The sequence below is a fragment of the Electrona antarctica genome (genome assembly GCF_951216825.1).
Source record: "Electrona antarctica genome assembly, chromosome: 10".
NCBI lineage: Eukaryota > Metazoa > Chordata > Actinopteri > Myctophiformes > Myctophidae > Electrona > Electrona antarctica.
The window spans coordinates 51,171,318-51,188,210 of NC_136791.1; the positions used below are offsets into that span (position 1 = coordinate 51,171,318).

General features: G+C 41.6%; 1 protein-coding gene across 1 annotated transcript in view; it reads right to left on the reverse strand.

Moving 5' to 3' along the window:
- Positions 1-16,893, reverse strand: part of grid1a (glutamate receptor, ionotropic, delta 1a) — a 455,767-nt gene that overhangs the window by 70,782 nt on the left and 368,092 nt on the right. The window contains 1 exon segment of the mRNA XM_079513136.1: positions 13,154-13,207. Within this exon segment, the coding sequence (XP_079369262.1) occupies positions 13,154-13,207 (54 nt within the window).

The following is a 16,893-nucleotide window of genomic DNA, read 5'->3' on the forward strand; positions in this document are numbered from 1 at the left end:
GTGTCGAAGTGTCCTTGAGCAAGACACTGAACCCCTAATTGCTCCCGATGTGCTGGTTGGTGCCTTGCATGGTTTCCTCTGTCATTGGTGTTGTATGTATGTATGTATGTATGTATGTATGTATGTATGTATGTATGTATGTATGGTCTATGTAAGCACCTTCGATAAAGGCGCTAGCGCTATATAAGTTTACCAGAGATAGAGATAGAGATAGAGATAGATAGATAGATAGATAGATAGATAGATAGATAGATAGATAGATAGATAGATAGATAGATAGATAGATAGATAGATAGATAGATAGATAGGCTATATCAAGATATATCAAGATATATCAAGATATAAATCATGCAAAACCAAAGAGATTTACATTTGTCCAGTAAAAGCTGGTCAGTTTTTACTCCTTGAACCACACAAATCGTGCATAATGAGCAAACCATGAGCATAATAACAAAGAATGTTTCAATTACATTTTCATCTCCATAGCGGGGACAGACATGACTTGTCATTCCTGTGGAACAAAATTGATGCAGAAGAGCATGACGGCAAAGGCAATTAATACTTCTGACTTTAGCCTACGGCCAAATAGCTAAGACTTTTAAATTGCTTTTACTTGTGAAATTGGATATGACAAGAATTGCTCTTAATATTCTTTCAATGTTATTTGTCAGTTGAGATTGTGTTGTTTTTCTGCATGGGCATTAGAAATTACAAATGAGTAAGTCAAGCTAATGTTATATCCATGCACCGGGGCTAAGACTAACAATAATATATACTTTTAAAAAGTTGAAAGTGTGCACTTCACCCAGCATAATATAACATTATATTTCATCATATTACTTAACCCATTTTGGGCGGGAACCCCTTTGTGTTTTAAACATTATGTTATAATTTAGCTATTGAAAAATAGCAGATCTACAAGCTACAAACTTGTAGGTCTGCTATTTTTGAAAAATCGTTAAAATGTGCCTCAAATCTTTCAGAAAATTGTCATGATTTAGAAAACATTATTTTTAAATTTCGACGTCAGGCCTGAATGGGTTAATGGAATTTTTAAATGGATCATAAAGAAGTGTAAAATAGCCATTAGAGTATAGCCTATGTAATGGGCTACCAATTGCAAGTATGTACTGAAATAGATAACATGAGATCCTCTTTCAACTCTGAGTTCAACGCTAAATGGCTCTTCAATGACTAAAGGTAGAGCAATGAGGAATATTATACAGAGCTGATTTAATAGTAGTGTATGCGTATGGGTGATGGATTGGCCCTGAGCTACTGTAGATAGGCCAAGTAAGTGCATATACCGTAGCTGTAGCAGGTTCAATTTTTATGTGATCTGATAAAATGGCCATGAGCGCAAGGTACTGAATGTCAAATCTGTTCTACGGCTGCTACACTGCATACTGCACATAATCATAATCTATAATATTACAGTATGTATGTAGAATGAAAATACATCGCTTGGATGCAACTGGGACGTATACTCAGTGATGTATCCCAAGGTCATCGGGGTTTCGGGTCTCGCGAACATCATACCGATCACTCGGGTGACCCAGCCGGGGTGATCAAGTCCCGACTTAGGGGCGATTCATACTCGAATTATTCGAATTAGAGCCGAATAAAAGTCGGTTCGGCTCTGTAGAGCCTACAATGTGATGTCATTTGAGGTTCGGGGGGGGCGGGTACCGTCCTAAAGTCGGCTCTTCGGTGCTACTGAAAATTTCTGACGAGCCGAAATCATTTCGGCACTACAGCGCCGAAACAGCGGTAAAATAGGAGTATGAATCGGCCCTTACTAGCTACCCTCGATCAGACCCACTAGGGAAAGACTAGGGCCACACAATCCGTTGGAGTAATGTAATGTGCCAAAAAGTCACCTGACAATGACTCCCAGTATACGTTACAATACTGCCAATCATGTACCAAAGCATACAGTAGTTACTTTCCAGGAAGCCATTGGATTCCATTCATTTCATCATTATCTGAAAATGAACTTGCTTGAGCACAGTGGGTGGATAGTTAATCCATCACTGTAAATTAAAGTGTGCCTAATTCTCGTCAAAGTTAGAGATCATTGTGTTTTAATGCCCTTAAAAGTGCAGACTGATTTAAAATGTTCACGCTAAATAGTCTCTGGAGCAAAGATTGATTGAATTCAATGTCCATGACTTCTTAACCGCACAATTATATTTAGCCAACATTGACTTGAAGTTAATGGTAATGCTTTTCATGACTATTAAATGGTATGGTCTTTTAAGTTTGTCTTGATAACCCTTGACATACTATACAGGAAAACTACAGTGTGGTGAGCAATACCAATTCAGTGCAAATGTGTTAAAGCCCTACAGTACTATACTCTGTTTTCAGTTGTTAAAAATGCTAAAATGTTTATTTTTTTGAGTGGTGCAACCACTCCAAGGAACAGCAATGTCCGTGACGTTCAACTATGTGTGTGACGTTCAACTATGTGTGTGACTGTTTGTGTGTGACGTTAATGAGTACCAGTACCAATGAGTACCAAAAGTGGCGCTGTTGTGCCAGAAACAGAGAGAGAGCGATAGTGCTGCGCTGTTGCCTGCTAATGAGAGAGAGAGAGAGAGAGAGAGAGAGAGAGAGAGAGATTGGGGGGGGGATTTGCACCACTCAGTTCACACGGGTGTGATTTTTTTGTTTTTTCAGGTCACCTTCCACCTACCCGCCATATCCTGAAGTAAATAACCCTGCAACTATTGAATAATAAAATATACAAGTCTTTCTCTACAGTACAGTAAGATATGCTTTCTTTTCCAATCTGCCCCCCTCCTCCACCCAAGTCTGGTGGTGCGGAGGAGATAGTGTCAACAGGATAGGGTTCTATCTTTGACGGGCAGTTACCCCAGACATCAGTCATATCACGACTGTCCTCCCCAACTCTGTCTGTCATGCAGGGTTTCTCGCACCTAATCCATCACACATTCTCAGGTGTCACCCTCCTCTCTTTCAGAGGGGGAAAAAAAATCTCCCAGGGTGCACCATCCATCCAGACCCACTAGCCCATTTAGGCCCGACGTCGAAATTTAAAAAAAAAAGTTTTCTAAATCATGACAATTTTCTGAAAGATTTGAGGCACATTTTAATGATTTTTCAAAAATAGCAGACCTACAAGCTCATAGCGCGCCACTCGGTGGCGCGCTATGAGCTTGTAGATGTGCTATTTTTCAATAGCTAAATAAGCCTATCTCACAGAATTTCCCCGCCCCCCTAAATACGCCCCCTTTTGGGGGTTAGTGGTGATAGCGTGACGTCACTCCATAGACGCTACATGTTAACAGAGGTTATTTAAGAAGTCTACAACTTTTGTTTTCTCAAGGTAAGGTTTGTTCTATCTGCTCGACCTGATTTACCATCTTGTTTGCTTCATAATAATATTGGTCTGTCACATTTTTACATTAGAAAATGTACTTAGATTCTCCAGAGAAAAAAACGTGTAAATGCCCATGTTAAAGTCACCACTATTTACCGGAAGTGGGCGTGAAAAACGGGCTGTGAGATAGGCCTATTATAACATAATGTATGTAACCACCAAAAGAGGTTCCCGCTCAAAATGGGCTAGACAGTGTCAGATTCTGACGCCAGGCTGTGCGCCAGCAGCAGCGGCGGCACTATAGCGCCCTAGTTTAGCCAGTGATTTAGCGAGCGGGATGCCTGCCTGTCACTTAACCCATTTTGACCTGAGATCAGATTCTAAAAATGTCTTCTACATCCTGACAGTTTTCTGAAAAAGCTATGTTTCTATGTCAGTCGTTCTTCGATTTTTCAAAAATATCAGACCTACAAGCTCGTAGCGCGCCACTCGGTGGCGCGCTATGAGCTTGTAGATCTGCTATTTTTCAATAGCTAAAGCATAACATAGGCTAATGCTAACACCAAAAGGGGTTCCCGCCCAAAATGGGCTAAATGCCCTCAAGGCTGTTCACAGCTAGTGCTGCGCTGCTGTCGCGCTGGAGGGTTCTTTTCTTTTTTTTTTCATGTTTTCCAATTTTGTTCTTGAACCAAAATATATCACATGGTCTCTTTGTGTACGTTCCGTGGCCCACAGGTTCACAGAACCCATTCCAAAGCCATTGGAGAGTTTTAAAAATGCATGAGCGGCGCGCCAATCTGAAACATCTCCTTGCAAAGCCAGACAAGTTGACCTTTAAGAGATCCAAGGTTATTGACAGAAATTGGACTGTGGTGGCTACGATAGGGGGAGAAATTCTTGGCTTTTTGGTGGCGTGGCTCTGCAGGAGGGTAGTCGTCTACGGGGGTCTGTCTGTCTGTCTGTCTGTCTGTCTGTCTGTCTGTCTGTCTGTCTGTCTGTCTGTCTGTCTGTCTGTCTGTCTGTCTGTCTGTCTGTCTAATGCTTTTTGACAGTCAATAAAGCAACCAAAGGTGTGTTTTCTTTAACTGTAATCTATTTCTAACCACTGTGGTCACAACATCAATATGATCCAGGCGTGCTCTTCCCTTCCTGAAACCATTTTGTTCTTCTTCCAGTAAATGATTTTGTTCTAGAAAAGTAATTAATCTATTATTTAAAACAGAGGAGTACAATTTGTATACAGTGCTCAGTAGGCTAATACCTTGATAATTTAGTGGGATCTTGGGGTCATCCTTTGCTGATTTTGGGATTGGGGTTATAATTGATTTAAGCCAAGTAGAAGGTATGATGCCCTGATCAAAACATTATGTTCAACAAATAAAATAGTGAATCAAACATATTTGGAGCTTTCAATACTTCATTTGGTAGTTCATCTACGCCAAAAGCCTTTTTTGCCTTCGCAGATTCAATTGCCTTTTGCACTTCCTCTCTACTCAGTGCTCTATTTAAAGTATCACTACTGGGATGTGAGCATGTCTCTGATAAACAGGGTGTATAGTCAAAAGAAACGTTATCCATACTCTCTTCTTGTCTTGAAAATAAACCAGAAAAGGCTCCCTCCCATTCCCTTAATACTTTAACCCAGTTTGGGCGGGAACCCCTTTTGGTGTTAGCATTATGTTATGCTTTAGCTATTGAAAAATAGCAGATCTACAAGCTCATAGCGCGCCACCGAGTGGCGCGCTATGAGCTTGTAGGTCTGCTATTTTTGAAAAATCGAAGAACGACTGACAGTCAGAAAACTGTCAGGATGTAGAAGACATTTTTAGAATCTGATCTCACGTGAAAATGGGTTAACCTGGTCAGATGTAATGACCCCTTCACTCCACACTTGCATAGGAATCTTTTTTGGGCGCTTAGGACCCAGATGTTTTATCTCATTCCAAAATTGTTGTGGATTCTGTGTATTATGTAGTTGTTCAAATTGTATGATTTGTCCTCTTTGATGTCTGCGTTAAAAAAAGTTTTTTGTCAAAGCAGTATTGTTTTTGCTTATAAGTAGCTTTTAGCTGCCTTCTTAAATTACGATTTTTACATTTCAAAAACAGACGTTCAGCGCTGCACATATCTGACCATAAATAGGCCAGGTCGCTATTCCAGTAAGGGTTACTCTGTTTAGATTGTCTAAATTTGGATTTATCCACATTATTATGCAATTCAGACTGTACCAGAACACAAAACTCATTATACCAGTTATCCAACTCCTGTAGTCTGTAGTCGGTTAATTAATGTTAACATAGCAGTACTTCTTCCCTGAAGAAGACCTCCTAGGTCGAAACGTTGGATTCTTGTCAATAAATATACAGCATCGTGGCTACGTGTGTGCAGCCTTTTTCTCATTTTTACTTATTTACTGCCTTAGGCCAGCACCTCACCAACACTGGTGTGTCTTATTTACTGCCTTAGGCCAGCACCTCACCAATACTGGTGTGTCTTATTTACTGCCTTAGGCCAGCACCTCACCAACACTGGTGTGTCTTATTTACTGCCTTAGGCCAGCACCTCACCAACACTGGTGTGTCTTATTTACTGCCTTAGGCCAGCACCTCACCAACACTGGTGTGTCTTATTTACTGCCTTAGGCCAGCACCTCACCAACACTGGTGTGTCTTATTTACTGCCTTAGGCCAGCACCTCACCAACACTGGTGTGTCTTATTTACTGCCTTAGGCCAGCACCTCACCAACACTGGTGTGCGCCCTTTCCTGTTTTGTCAACATAGCAGTACGACCCATATCAGAATTTAGGAAAGTGTCTGGTACATCTCGACTCACCCTCTTTTTGGTGTGTCGAGCTGTAACAGGCACTTCATGCATTTGGGGCATTTCATGGCCAGCCCTAAACTTTAGCCACACCATTGAGTGATCTGGTAGGCGACAGTTATCTCCCATTAAATTAAAAAGAGCTCTGTCCTCTACCATTTGTGAGGCGAGCAATACCTTAAATTCCACACAATTTTCTAAACAGTCAAAAGGTGCTACAATATAATCAACCACAGCTTTACCCTTTGGTGACACTGACGTATAATTATCAAATAGTGGGTCAATCCTACCATTAAGTATACACACATTCTGGAGTCTCAAAAATTCTAGGAATGTTTCCCCATGTTTATTACCATAATCATCAATAGCAACTCTCTGGGGGATAGTGTCAATAGTTGGGATAAAATCTTCCAGATTTCCAATTCTAGCATTCATGTCCCCCCCTATGTAAATTGCATCTACTTCGGAAAATTGATAAATCAATCTTAATAACCGGCAAAAAAGGCTCTTCCCCATGGGGAGTTTTCAGGTGGGAGATAACAGGAAAATATAACAAAACTATACTCTGATAATGTACAGTATGTTGAAATAATAAACCTATAATCCCATCATCTTTTTCAATTATTTCAATTCTGTAAATTAAAAATAAGCTGGATCTAACTAAAATCCTTTTGTAAGAGTTTTCCTATTTAACCCGAACCATACGTACCCATCTCTCTGCTTCAATAACATGTTCCCCTTGAAGATGTGTTTCGTTTTAAAGCAGGGCTTTTCAACCTTTTTATACTGAAGTACCACCACAGAAAATATCTGGCACTCCAAGTACCACCGTAATAACTGATGTTAAAATACAGGAGCGTACGTAGATCTGCCCCATCCTATTCAGCTATTATTAACCCAGGAGGAAAATGTAATTTATTCTTGAAATTGTTTTGCTTTTGTTCCATTCCTAAAACAGTTTTGCTGCTGCTCTGATGCACAACTGATATATTTCTAATGGGATTAATCCGTCCTACAATCTTACGGCTAGGTCATGCTCATGTCATGCTCATTTCAGCACGGCTGGAGAGCCTATTTCAAGTTGCTTGGTCAGAACAACTACCTCCTCTGAGTACCACCAGGAGGAGGCCTCAAGTACCACTAGTGGTACTAGTACCATTGGTTGGGAACACATGGTTTAAAGCAGGGGTTCTCAACCCGTGGGTCGCGACCCCTCGGGGGGTTGCCAAATTATTTTAGGGGGTCCCCAAATTATTATTATTTTTTTCACGGGTTTTTCAAAAATAGCAGACCTACAAGCTCGTAGCGCGCCACTCGGTGGCGCGCTATGAGCTTGTAGATCTGCTATTTTTCAATAGCTAAATTATAACATAATGCTTAAAACACCAAAAGGGGTTCCCGCCCAAAAACGTCAAGTACCCATGGTTTAAAGAGACCACATCTGCATTCAGAGATTGTAGAATAGATAATCTGAGGGCACAGTTTGCTGACGTCCAACCATTTATGTTCCAATGTACGAATGAAATGTGCTCACGTGTGCTACAGATATGTGAGGATGGGAGACCTCATTTTGTTGTTAAAGCGGGCCATTCATCCTCTCCCACAGCTGCTTCACTCGGACTCCTGTTGCGTCTCTCTCTCTCTTCTCTCCTCCATACCGCGCCCGGGCCCCGCGTCCGTCGCCGGCATCCGCCGATCCATTTTCATGGTATCGCGTTTCGGCCGTGAGCTTATAGCACCTGACGAAGCTCACGGCGAAACGCGTCGTGCTGATAAATAAGTTGATGCAGTAAGTTGTCCGTCTCTGTTCCCTGCAAGGTATTTTCTCTTTTTGATGTCTATGCCTGATGTCTATGCCTGCTAACTGGACTTGCACCTCCCACAGGTCTTTTTGGATGTGCAGGAGTCCCTTTTTTGTCTCATATATATATATATATATATATATATATATATATATATATATATATATATATATATAAAAAGAAGAAAAATAATATATATATATATATATATATATATATATATATATTATTTTTCTTCTTCTTTTTTTTTTTTTTTACAATATAAATGCTGGCACCTGGCCAGCGTTTCTATTGTAACAGGTAGCATGGATTGTGTTTAACTATCTTTCTCTCTGAAAGTTCCTACGCTTTTTTTTTTCATCACTTGCCAAGAAGCCGCCGGCCATGCTTGACCACATCTCTTTTCTTTGGAGACGTGCATGTTGTTGCCCCCTTATTATGGTCGATTAGCATTGGAGGCTAATTATGGGAATTTGAATGAAACATGAGGGCTCCTCCTTGAGCTTTCCTTGTCCTTGTTAGCATCGTTGAGGCATGCTGGCTAATGGTGGCTGGTCTCCTGACAGCAGACAGCTCTGATGCATGGCAAAAGCCTGGGGGGTGCTAAGGGCAAAGCATATACTGGCCCTGAACATTATCTTGTTAAAATAACTGTCACAAGTCATAGGGATCATGTTGCCACATGTCCAAGCAGTTGAGTCACAGCCAGAAGTACAAATCGACTACTGGCTCATTCAGGGTACAAAATAGATAATACAGAGAGACAAGTTGTTTTTCCTGGCAATGTTTAGTGTTAAGACTCAGAGTGTTGTTGGAATATCTCCTTTGATGTGTTGAGGCCACCACAAATTGCACCCGTTTGATAATGCTAGAATCCTTCTATCCATGTGATTTTCAGTGGCCTCTGCTCCTCTGTCCTGGCCTCTGTCCTGGTAGAACCAGTTTGAAAGAAACATAAACAATGCAATACAACACGACACAAAACAAACCTGATCATGGTATCTTGTTCTACAATGTATTTATCTTCTCTCAGCAGAGAAAATAGATTCCATTACAAAGGTGAGAACAAACAAATAGGGGCGACAGTCATGTGAACAGATTATGAGCTTATGAGGAATCAAATCAAATAGTCTTTAGAGCTCCAGAAGCATGTTCCTCCTTTAGAGCTAAACTGGAATTTGAGAGAAGATTACCTTTATTAATCCCCATGGGGTTTCCCCCCCCCCCTTGCAGCACAGATACATGCTGGGAATAACTTATAATGTACATGGTGACTCCTCTTTATGAATTGTTAGGAACCTTAAGTAATGTAATGAAAGCTATATGATGATGGCACCATATTTGGCGTACGGCTACTACTTACTACACACTGCAAGATATTTGCTCCGATAATGCTGTCAGGGACCTTTTTTAGGGGCTGGCCTGCAACTACCCCCGTCTGACGCAAGATCGGGCTTTGCTCAATGTGTGTGAAAGGTCCCAGCATTCGGCGATGCCTTCCCGAGCATTTCTATATATCTACGTAGCACGTTTGATATTTGGCTTTGTCGCCGACATCATACAGTATGAAAGGTTTTACGATCACTCTGTGAGGAGATCCGTGCAGCCAATGAGAGCCCAGTGTGTGTGTGTGCGTGTGTGTGTGTGTGCACGTGTGTGTGTTTTAACAGACAGATAGATGGATCATAGATGAGAGTACTGATTTCACCACGAGTTTGAGTCAAATGGTCACGCCCCTCGCAGCTTGGGAGCTTGACAAACATGCTCTCTCAGTATCCAGTCTTACAGTCTTATCATAACATAGCTGTTGTTGAAGATTAATTGAGTACAAAGGACCTCAATGGAAACAAGCCATGGGCTTTCTTGGGTTTAAATCCTCTTATTGAACTGTACTTTCCTGAGCTTATTTCTGCAAACTGCTAATAAAGTATTCAATCAATCAATCAATCAATCAATCTTTTTTGCCAGTTTTCTTTTTTTTGGAAATGCTTCAAAATCTGATCAACCCAGACCACTTTAAAAGGCATACAATGTGTAGCTGCCTTAAGGGAAATACAGATGAAGCTGACATGATTATTATTTATTTTTTTATGTAAATTAATATTATTCAGATGTGTGGAGTGGAATCTTGGGCCAAATGCCTGCATGCAACTCCAGATGAGTAAACATTAAATTGTCTTTTCAACATGCCTGTCTCATTCCCTGTTAACACATTGAGAGCCCACGCAAAACTGCCCAAAATCACTTTCACCTAGAAAATCCATTCACATGTTTTATAATTCAGCTGACTGTGGAGACACATGCTGGAACTTTTTACTTTGAAATGTTTTATAGTTTCTGAGTTATTTAATTTAAACGCCAAATGCATTCTCAATGGCGAAAACACAAACTTTGGCACCGCGTAAAAAAAAAGAAAAAAAGAAATGGTTTTGATTTTTGTGATTGTTTTAAATAAAAATAAAATAAAAATAAAAAATAAATAAAAACATATATATATATATATTTTTTTTTCAAAGACGTCCACAGACGTCTTGGGCTATGCACGTGCGGTAATACCCAAGACGTCCACAGACGTTTTGGGCACAAAATGTGTTAAAGGTGATCCTCAACTTTATGAACAATTTGCCTTTAGTGATAAATGTATGACTGAAGGACAAAGGAAAATAGTTGGAGTTAAGAGAGAAAAGCGAACACATGCATTTCAAAGCACAGACACAGACAAGTCATACATCCTTCCCCATTAACAGTGTACTAGAGAAAGATAACTGTACAATATGCCAGACCACGTCAAACCATTAAGGGAGTGACTGAGATATTAACATGCCATTAGCCCATACTATCCCTGACGCTATTAAATCTAATGACACAGTGGCACTCTTTGGTAATTGTCCATAAGCCATGCGATGTGTTTGTGCGTATACCTCTTTGAATTAACCATGATATTCAATATCTACGAAAGCCAGTTTTGAAATGTTCTCACACATCTGAATGAGATGAGCCGTACTGCACTTGAATTAAGCTGCCGAACATGTGGGGGGGGGGGGAAAGGGCTTCAGAAACTCATTTGCTGGGATAAAAATCAATATTTCTGTACGTGCCAAACAGCTGAAAGCTGAAATACTGGGCCACATCCCATTTACTGAACATAAAATGCTTTCCACATTTCCACAAAATATAGTTACGGTTTAATTTCCAGTTGATTAACTCCTATCCTAAAACTGATTCTATAGACATTACAAAAAGATCCAGATTATACACTATGGTAGATTATCCTTTGTTAGGAATTGTTACAAATTAGAATCATTCTTTCACCGATGCAGATCAATACAATTGGTGTGTGTTTCTTAACCCATTCTGGGCGGGAACACCTTTTGGTGTTTTAACTAAGCATTATGTTATACTTTAGCTATTGAAAAATAGCAGATCTACAAGCTCATAGCGCGCCACCGAGTGGCACGCTACAAGCTTGTACAGTTGGAGGCCATCAATATTGTCCTTTTCTTTTTGCTGAGGTTTGCGTGATCTGCGCAAAACCCCTTTTGGTGTTTTAAACATTATGTTATAATTTAGCTATTGAAAAATAGCAGATCTACAAGCTCATAGCGCGCCACCGAGTGGCGCGCTACGAGCTTGTAGGTCTGCTATTTTTTTTAAATCGTGAAAATATTTATTTCAGAAAACTGGAGGATTTAGAAGGATTTTTTAAAAATTTTGAGGTCAGGCCTAAATGGGTCAAATGATAAGGGACAATATCGGTGGCACCCAACTATAGGTCTGCTATTTTTTTGATATATTCTTTCAGAGCGAACGTTTTTTTTTATTTCGACGCCAGGCCTAAATGGGTTAAGCAGATTCCATTGGGTATGAATCATATTGCTTAGATTAATAGCAGATCAATACATGTCATGTTTAGGATTTTGTTCAAAGTTAGGAGGTGGTGGGTTGACATAAATCATATAATGAGACTTAATTAAGATGCATAGACACAGCCTGGTGTGTGTGCGTGTGTGCGTGCGTGCGTGCGTGCGTGCGTGCGTGCGTGCGTGCATGCGTGCGTGCGTGCGTGCGTGCGTGCGTGCGTGCGTGCGTGCGCATTTGATCGTAAAAAACTGTGCGTGTGTGTGTGTCTGAAAGTGCACAGGCGATAGACAATGAGAAAAAGGACGGGAGGGAGAGAGAGCTGCATTTGTGTGATGATGAGCAATATGTTGCTCCAAAGTGCTCCGATACTGAGCGGCGAAAAACAAATATTACTGGAAAAACCACCTGCGCACATCCTTTCATCTCAGGCCTTTTAGCCAATGCTTTTACCATTTGGCCAATCTGAGCTCCAAATCAGAGAGAATCAATGCAAATGCAGCAGCATATTGAAGCACTATGGCGCCAGGGAGAGAGAAAGAGAACGCCGCTGTGTTTCTGCATTCACAAAGTGTCCATCAGCGCATGTTATGCTGCTAAAGCCACTTGAGGAGCATTTAGGCCTATGTCAGAAACAGACACAGAGTAGGGAAAGGCATCCAACGTTCAATGTGAATTCAGTTAACCCATTCTGTCCTGACCTCAAAATTAAAAAAGAATCTTCTAAATCCTCCAGTTTTCTGAAATAAATATTTTCACGATTTTTCAAAAATAGCAGACCTACAAGCACGTAGCGCGCCACTCGGTGGCGCGCTATGAGCTTGTAGATCTGCTATTTTTCAATAGCTAAAGCATAACATAATGCTAACACCAAAAGGGGTTCCCGCCGAAAATGGGTTAAAGAATATGAAACAAAGCCTATACAACGGGGAGATGAGTAGCCCGCTACAACACAAACGTACACTGTAAAAAGAAATCCGTAAAATGAAGGACAATAATTGTGAAATTGTGCGTTTTTATGTCTTATTATGGGACCTGTGTCCATAAATGGTACAGACTAAAGTCTTGTAAATCTACAGAAAAGGGGTAAATCTACGGAAATAGGGTTGACGGAAATGTCCAACTTATAACTTACAATGTCCCACTCTCCTATTTTACCACAGAGTTAAATGAATGTAGGATTTGACTGCGTAGTGACGTGTTTCTCACACAGTGAGTGACAGCGTTATTGGGTTTCAGCCGTGTGTATGTCTCGCCAGCGAGACGTTCCGAGTTTGCTGAGTGAGTGTGTTCTGCTGCAGGAGTGAGTGTGTGGTTGGCCTCACCTCATTGGCATACACCCAGTGGCTATCCTTGGATGCCAGGTTCGTCTCAACGGCCTGCAGTTAAGAGAGAGACAGACATACAGAGAGAGAGAGGGGGAGAGAGACGAAGGGAAAGGAGATGTCAGAATCATTGAAAGCCAGTTAAAGTAACCTGTTTAATCGACTGACAGCCTTAAATAGTTCCACTTGTCTGCATGTGCAGGTGTCCCTTTGTCTTTCTCGCTGACCAAACAAACATTTGGCGACAGCTGAATGGGGAAAAGGTACCTCCAACAGTAAAGGAAGCATTTCAACATATAGCTTCTACCTGTCACACTTTTGACATCTTGCTTACCATCTCTCAAAGCAACCCCCCCCCCCCCCCCCCCCCCCTTTAGGAGCCAAAACAAAAGGAAAACAGTTATCATATAGTGTCCAAATGATATAGTGACTTTTTCACACAAAGCAATGGAGACTGATTACTCTTCGTTGTACCAGGACCATAGAGTTTTTATAGCGGCCTTTCCACTGTAAAGCACCACATTCATCAGTAATAGCCTGCGTGTAGAAGTACGGCACCAAAAACTCCACCATCGATCTTCTGACCTTGGAGGAGTCCTGCTTTGATTTGTTATGCCTCCCCCTCTCGCTTATCTCATTAAAATTTAAGAGGGCCCCTCCCAAGGCGTCGGCGTAATATCTACCGCACAGTTGAAAACGCAGCACATATGTTCAGTACGGTTCTCCCATTGTGAGTAACGGAGAAATCACAATATAGCAAACAGCTGCTGTGTGCATTTTTTTGGAATTGTGGATTGATGAGAAATGATGTGTTTGTACGGCATGTGCTGCATGTTACTTTTTGTGTTTTTGTACAGCAGACGCTGTATGTGCCCAAAACTAATTTCCTTTGGGACAATAAAAATATATATATTCTTATAGCTTTCAGGGTCCAAACCCTTTAGACAAGTCCATTCACACTGTACACCGGTAATCACACACCATGCCTTTTGATGAACTATATGACATACAGCAGTGGTTCCCAAACGTTTTCGTGTCAAGGACCCCCAAATCAACATTTATTAGGCCACGGACCCCCATTTGAAAACATATGCCAGTGACCCCGATAAGGGAGGATTGTTACGGCTCTATAGCAGTGATTCCGAAACATATTAATTTCATGGACCCCCCCGTTTCACACGCATTATGCTACGGACCCCCAATTTAATGGCATTTCTATCTCTGGTACTCCAATTTATATTGTAAAACTACTGTTAATTTAACTCTGAGAGTGTACAAATGGAACCAAATGGACCCGCTAGGGTCCATTTGGTTCCATTTGTACACTCTCTGAGTTACAGACCCATAAGGGTCCATTTGGTTACAAATTATCATTTAGCTGGGTCCCCCCTGGAACTCCCTCAAGTACCCCTGGGGGTCCCCGGACCCCACTTTGGGAACCACTGACATACAGTATGTTTCTAAACAAGCAAGTTTAGGGAGAGAAAGCACCAAACGGAGTTTGATTTAACCACTTGAAGCCTAGTGAACCAATTCTGTGCCAATCTACATGCTCACAACCTGTCGCCTTGCAACGGGGCATGAGCTGGTAGATTGACTATAAGGGGGGGGGGGGGGGAGTATAGACCGCTAGGGTCAACAAAATAAGGTTTAAAGGTATATTCAGTGATTTCACTTAATTCAAATATCACTTCTTTTTTCGTTTTGTTGTGATAATCCTCCCTACTATAGAATGTGCTGCCCATATAAGGAGTTCCTCCCTGTCCCGGTAAAACAAAACGTAGGTTTCGTTTTTGGCTAGGTGGCCCAGCTTTCATCCAATCAGGATAGAGAGGGGCCTTCCGCCAATCATGATCGAGCGGAAGGCCCGGTAACAAGATGTGCATGTGCACATCTTGTTACCGGGGCGGACCGGGGGTTTTTCCAAATCACCCAAATCACTGAATGCTCCTTTAAATGGTTAATACCAGCATTATTTCTGCCACTGAAATGTCCATAACTACCATCATGGTTCAATTCTATATGTGTTTTGCTCATAATGTTTTCAAATGGAAATTCTATTGAAATCCTACACCGACATATTTTCAAAATAAACCAAACCGGGTTTAATTTCTTTAGATTAATTCCCCTTCCAGGCGCAATAAGAGGTACATAACATCTTTTACATCGGGTGAACAGAGTTCACTTCGCTATAAACTTGTAACTCCACCAGGCAAAAACAACAAAAGCATGAGAAATCGTATAAACGGCACTGTAGAGAGTTATCCACAAATGCCTTGTTATGTTATGTGCCTTGTTGTGTGTGTGTGTGAACAATCCATTTATTCAAATAGCATAATGTGTGTTTGCTTGTGAGAGTCTGACAGCGGGAACAATAATGTCTGCCTTGAAGGATGACCTTGATGATCAAAAGAAGAGACCGCTGGTAGACTGTAAATACAGTGTCCCAGACAAACGCACACCATAATGAATATGACAAGTCAAGTAGCAAGGCTCGGTTAATGTGTACAAGCCACGAAAAGAGTGTTTTGATTAAGCCATAGGCGCGTTGGAGCACAGCACAGCACTCCGGAATTGGTTTAGTGCTGGAAATAGCTACGTTAAAAACGGTGATGGTACTGTAGCTGACAAAGGAAACCAACCTCATTAGACTGACTCACTGGGAGATGGGGTTTGTGGAGAAAAGCTTGCCATGTATCATGGCAAACTGAAATACTAATACACTCTTCATTTATAGGTCACTGTGTTAAAAATTTAAAGTCAGTCATTGTTACATCTCTCCGCAAAGCCGTCAAGTCGCTGTCAGAGGCTGCCGAACGAAGCAGCAGCTGGCTATGGATCAAGAGAAAGGACCCCAACTGGGCTGCAAAATGAACATGGAGGGGTAAAAGCTGAGGGGGGGGCACACCTGGGACGCCAGGTGTCGCCGTTGAGCCCTTTGGAGGTGTCGTGTAACCTGACTCCGCCAGATGGGGCAGCAGAGAGTACACTGGGTTCCACCCCTCCTGCTCCCATCTGGGAACTCTCAGGCAGACTTGATGCTACGGCCACCAAACGGCCTGGCCAATCAGCGGCAGCTAGAGGCGGGATCAAGGCATACACAGTGCTGCCTTGATTCCCAGATGGGAGCAGGAGGGGGGGAGCCCAGTGTACTCTCTGCTGCCCCATCTGGCGGAGTCAGGTTAGGTGTCGTGGGCCTATCAACGAAACACCTATGAAGGAGGGTGCCCTCCGTGAAGCTCAGTGAAGCTTTTACCCCTCCCTACCCCACTCGATGCCAAGTTCTGATTATCTAAGGGATTGTACTATCTAGTCCTATAAGCTCAACTCATGTTCACAAATCTAAATTGAAGAGTGACATTTTTTTTACACTTTTTTTAGACATCCTATGTTGTTTGAAAGTAGACATGAAGTCCATATACCCCGGGCTCATGGCACGATGGGGCTGTTCAGTTATGTATGACTGACATAAGCTTGTTTCTGCACCGCCGCACTTAAATCACGAATTAAGGTTATAATTGAACCGGGCATGGCAGCTGGAAACTGAGAATCTTTGAAGGGACATAAAAATCCAATGCTTATGGTACTTAGGGGACTTGCTCATTAGGATTCAAGACTAGCCATACTTAAGCCATTCTGTACGGGAACCCCTTTTGGTGTTTTAACTAAGCATTTATGTTATACTTTAGCTATTGAAAAATAGCAGATCTACAAGCTCATAGCGCGCCACCGAGTGGCGC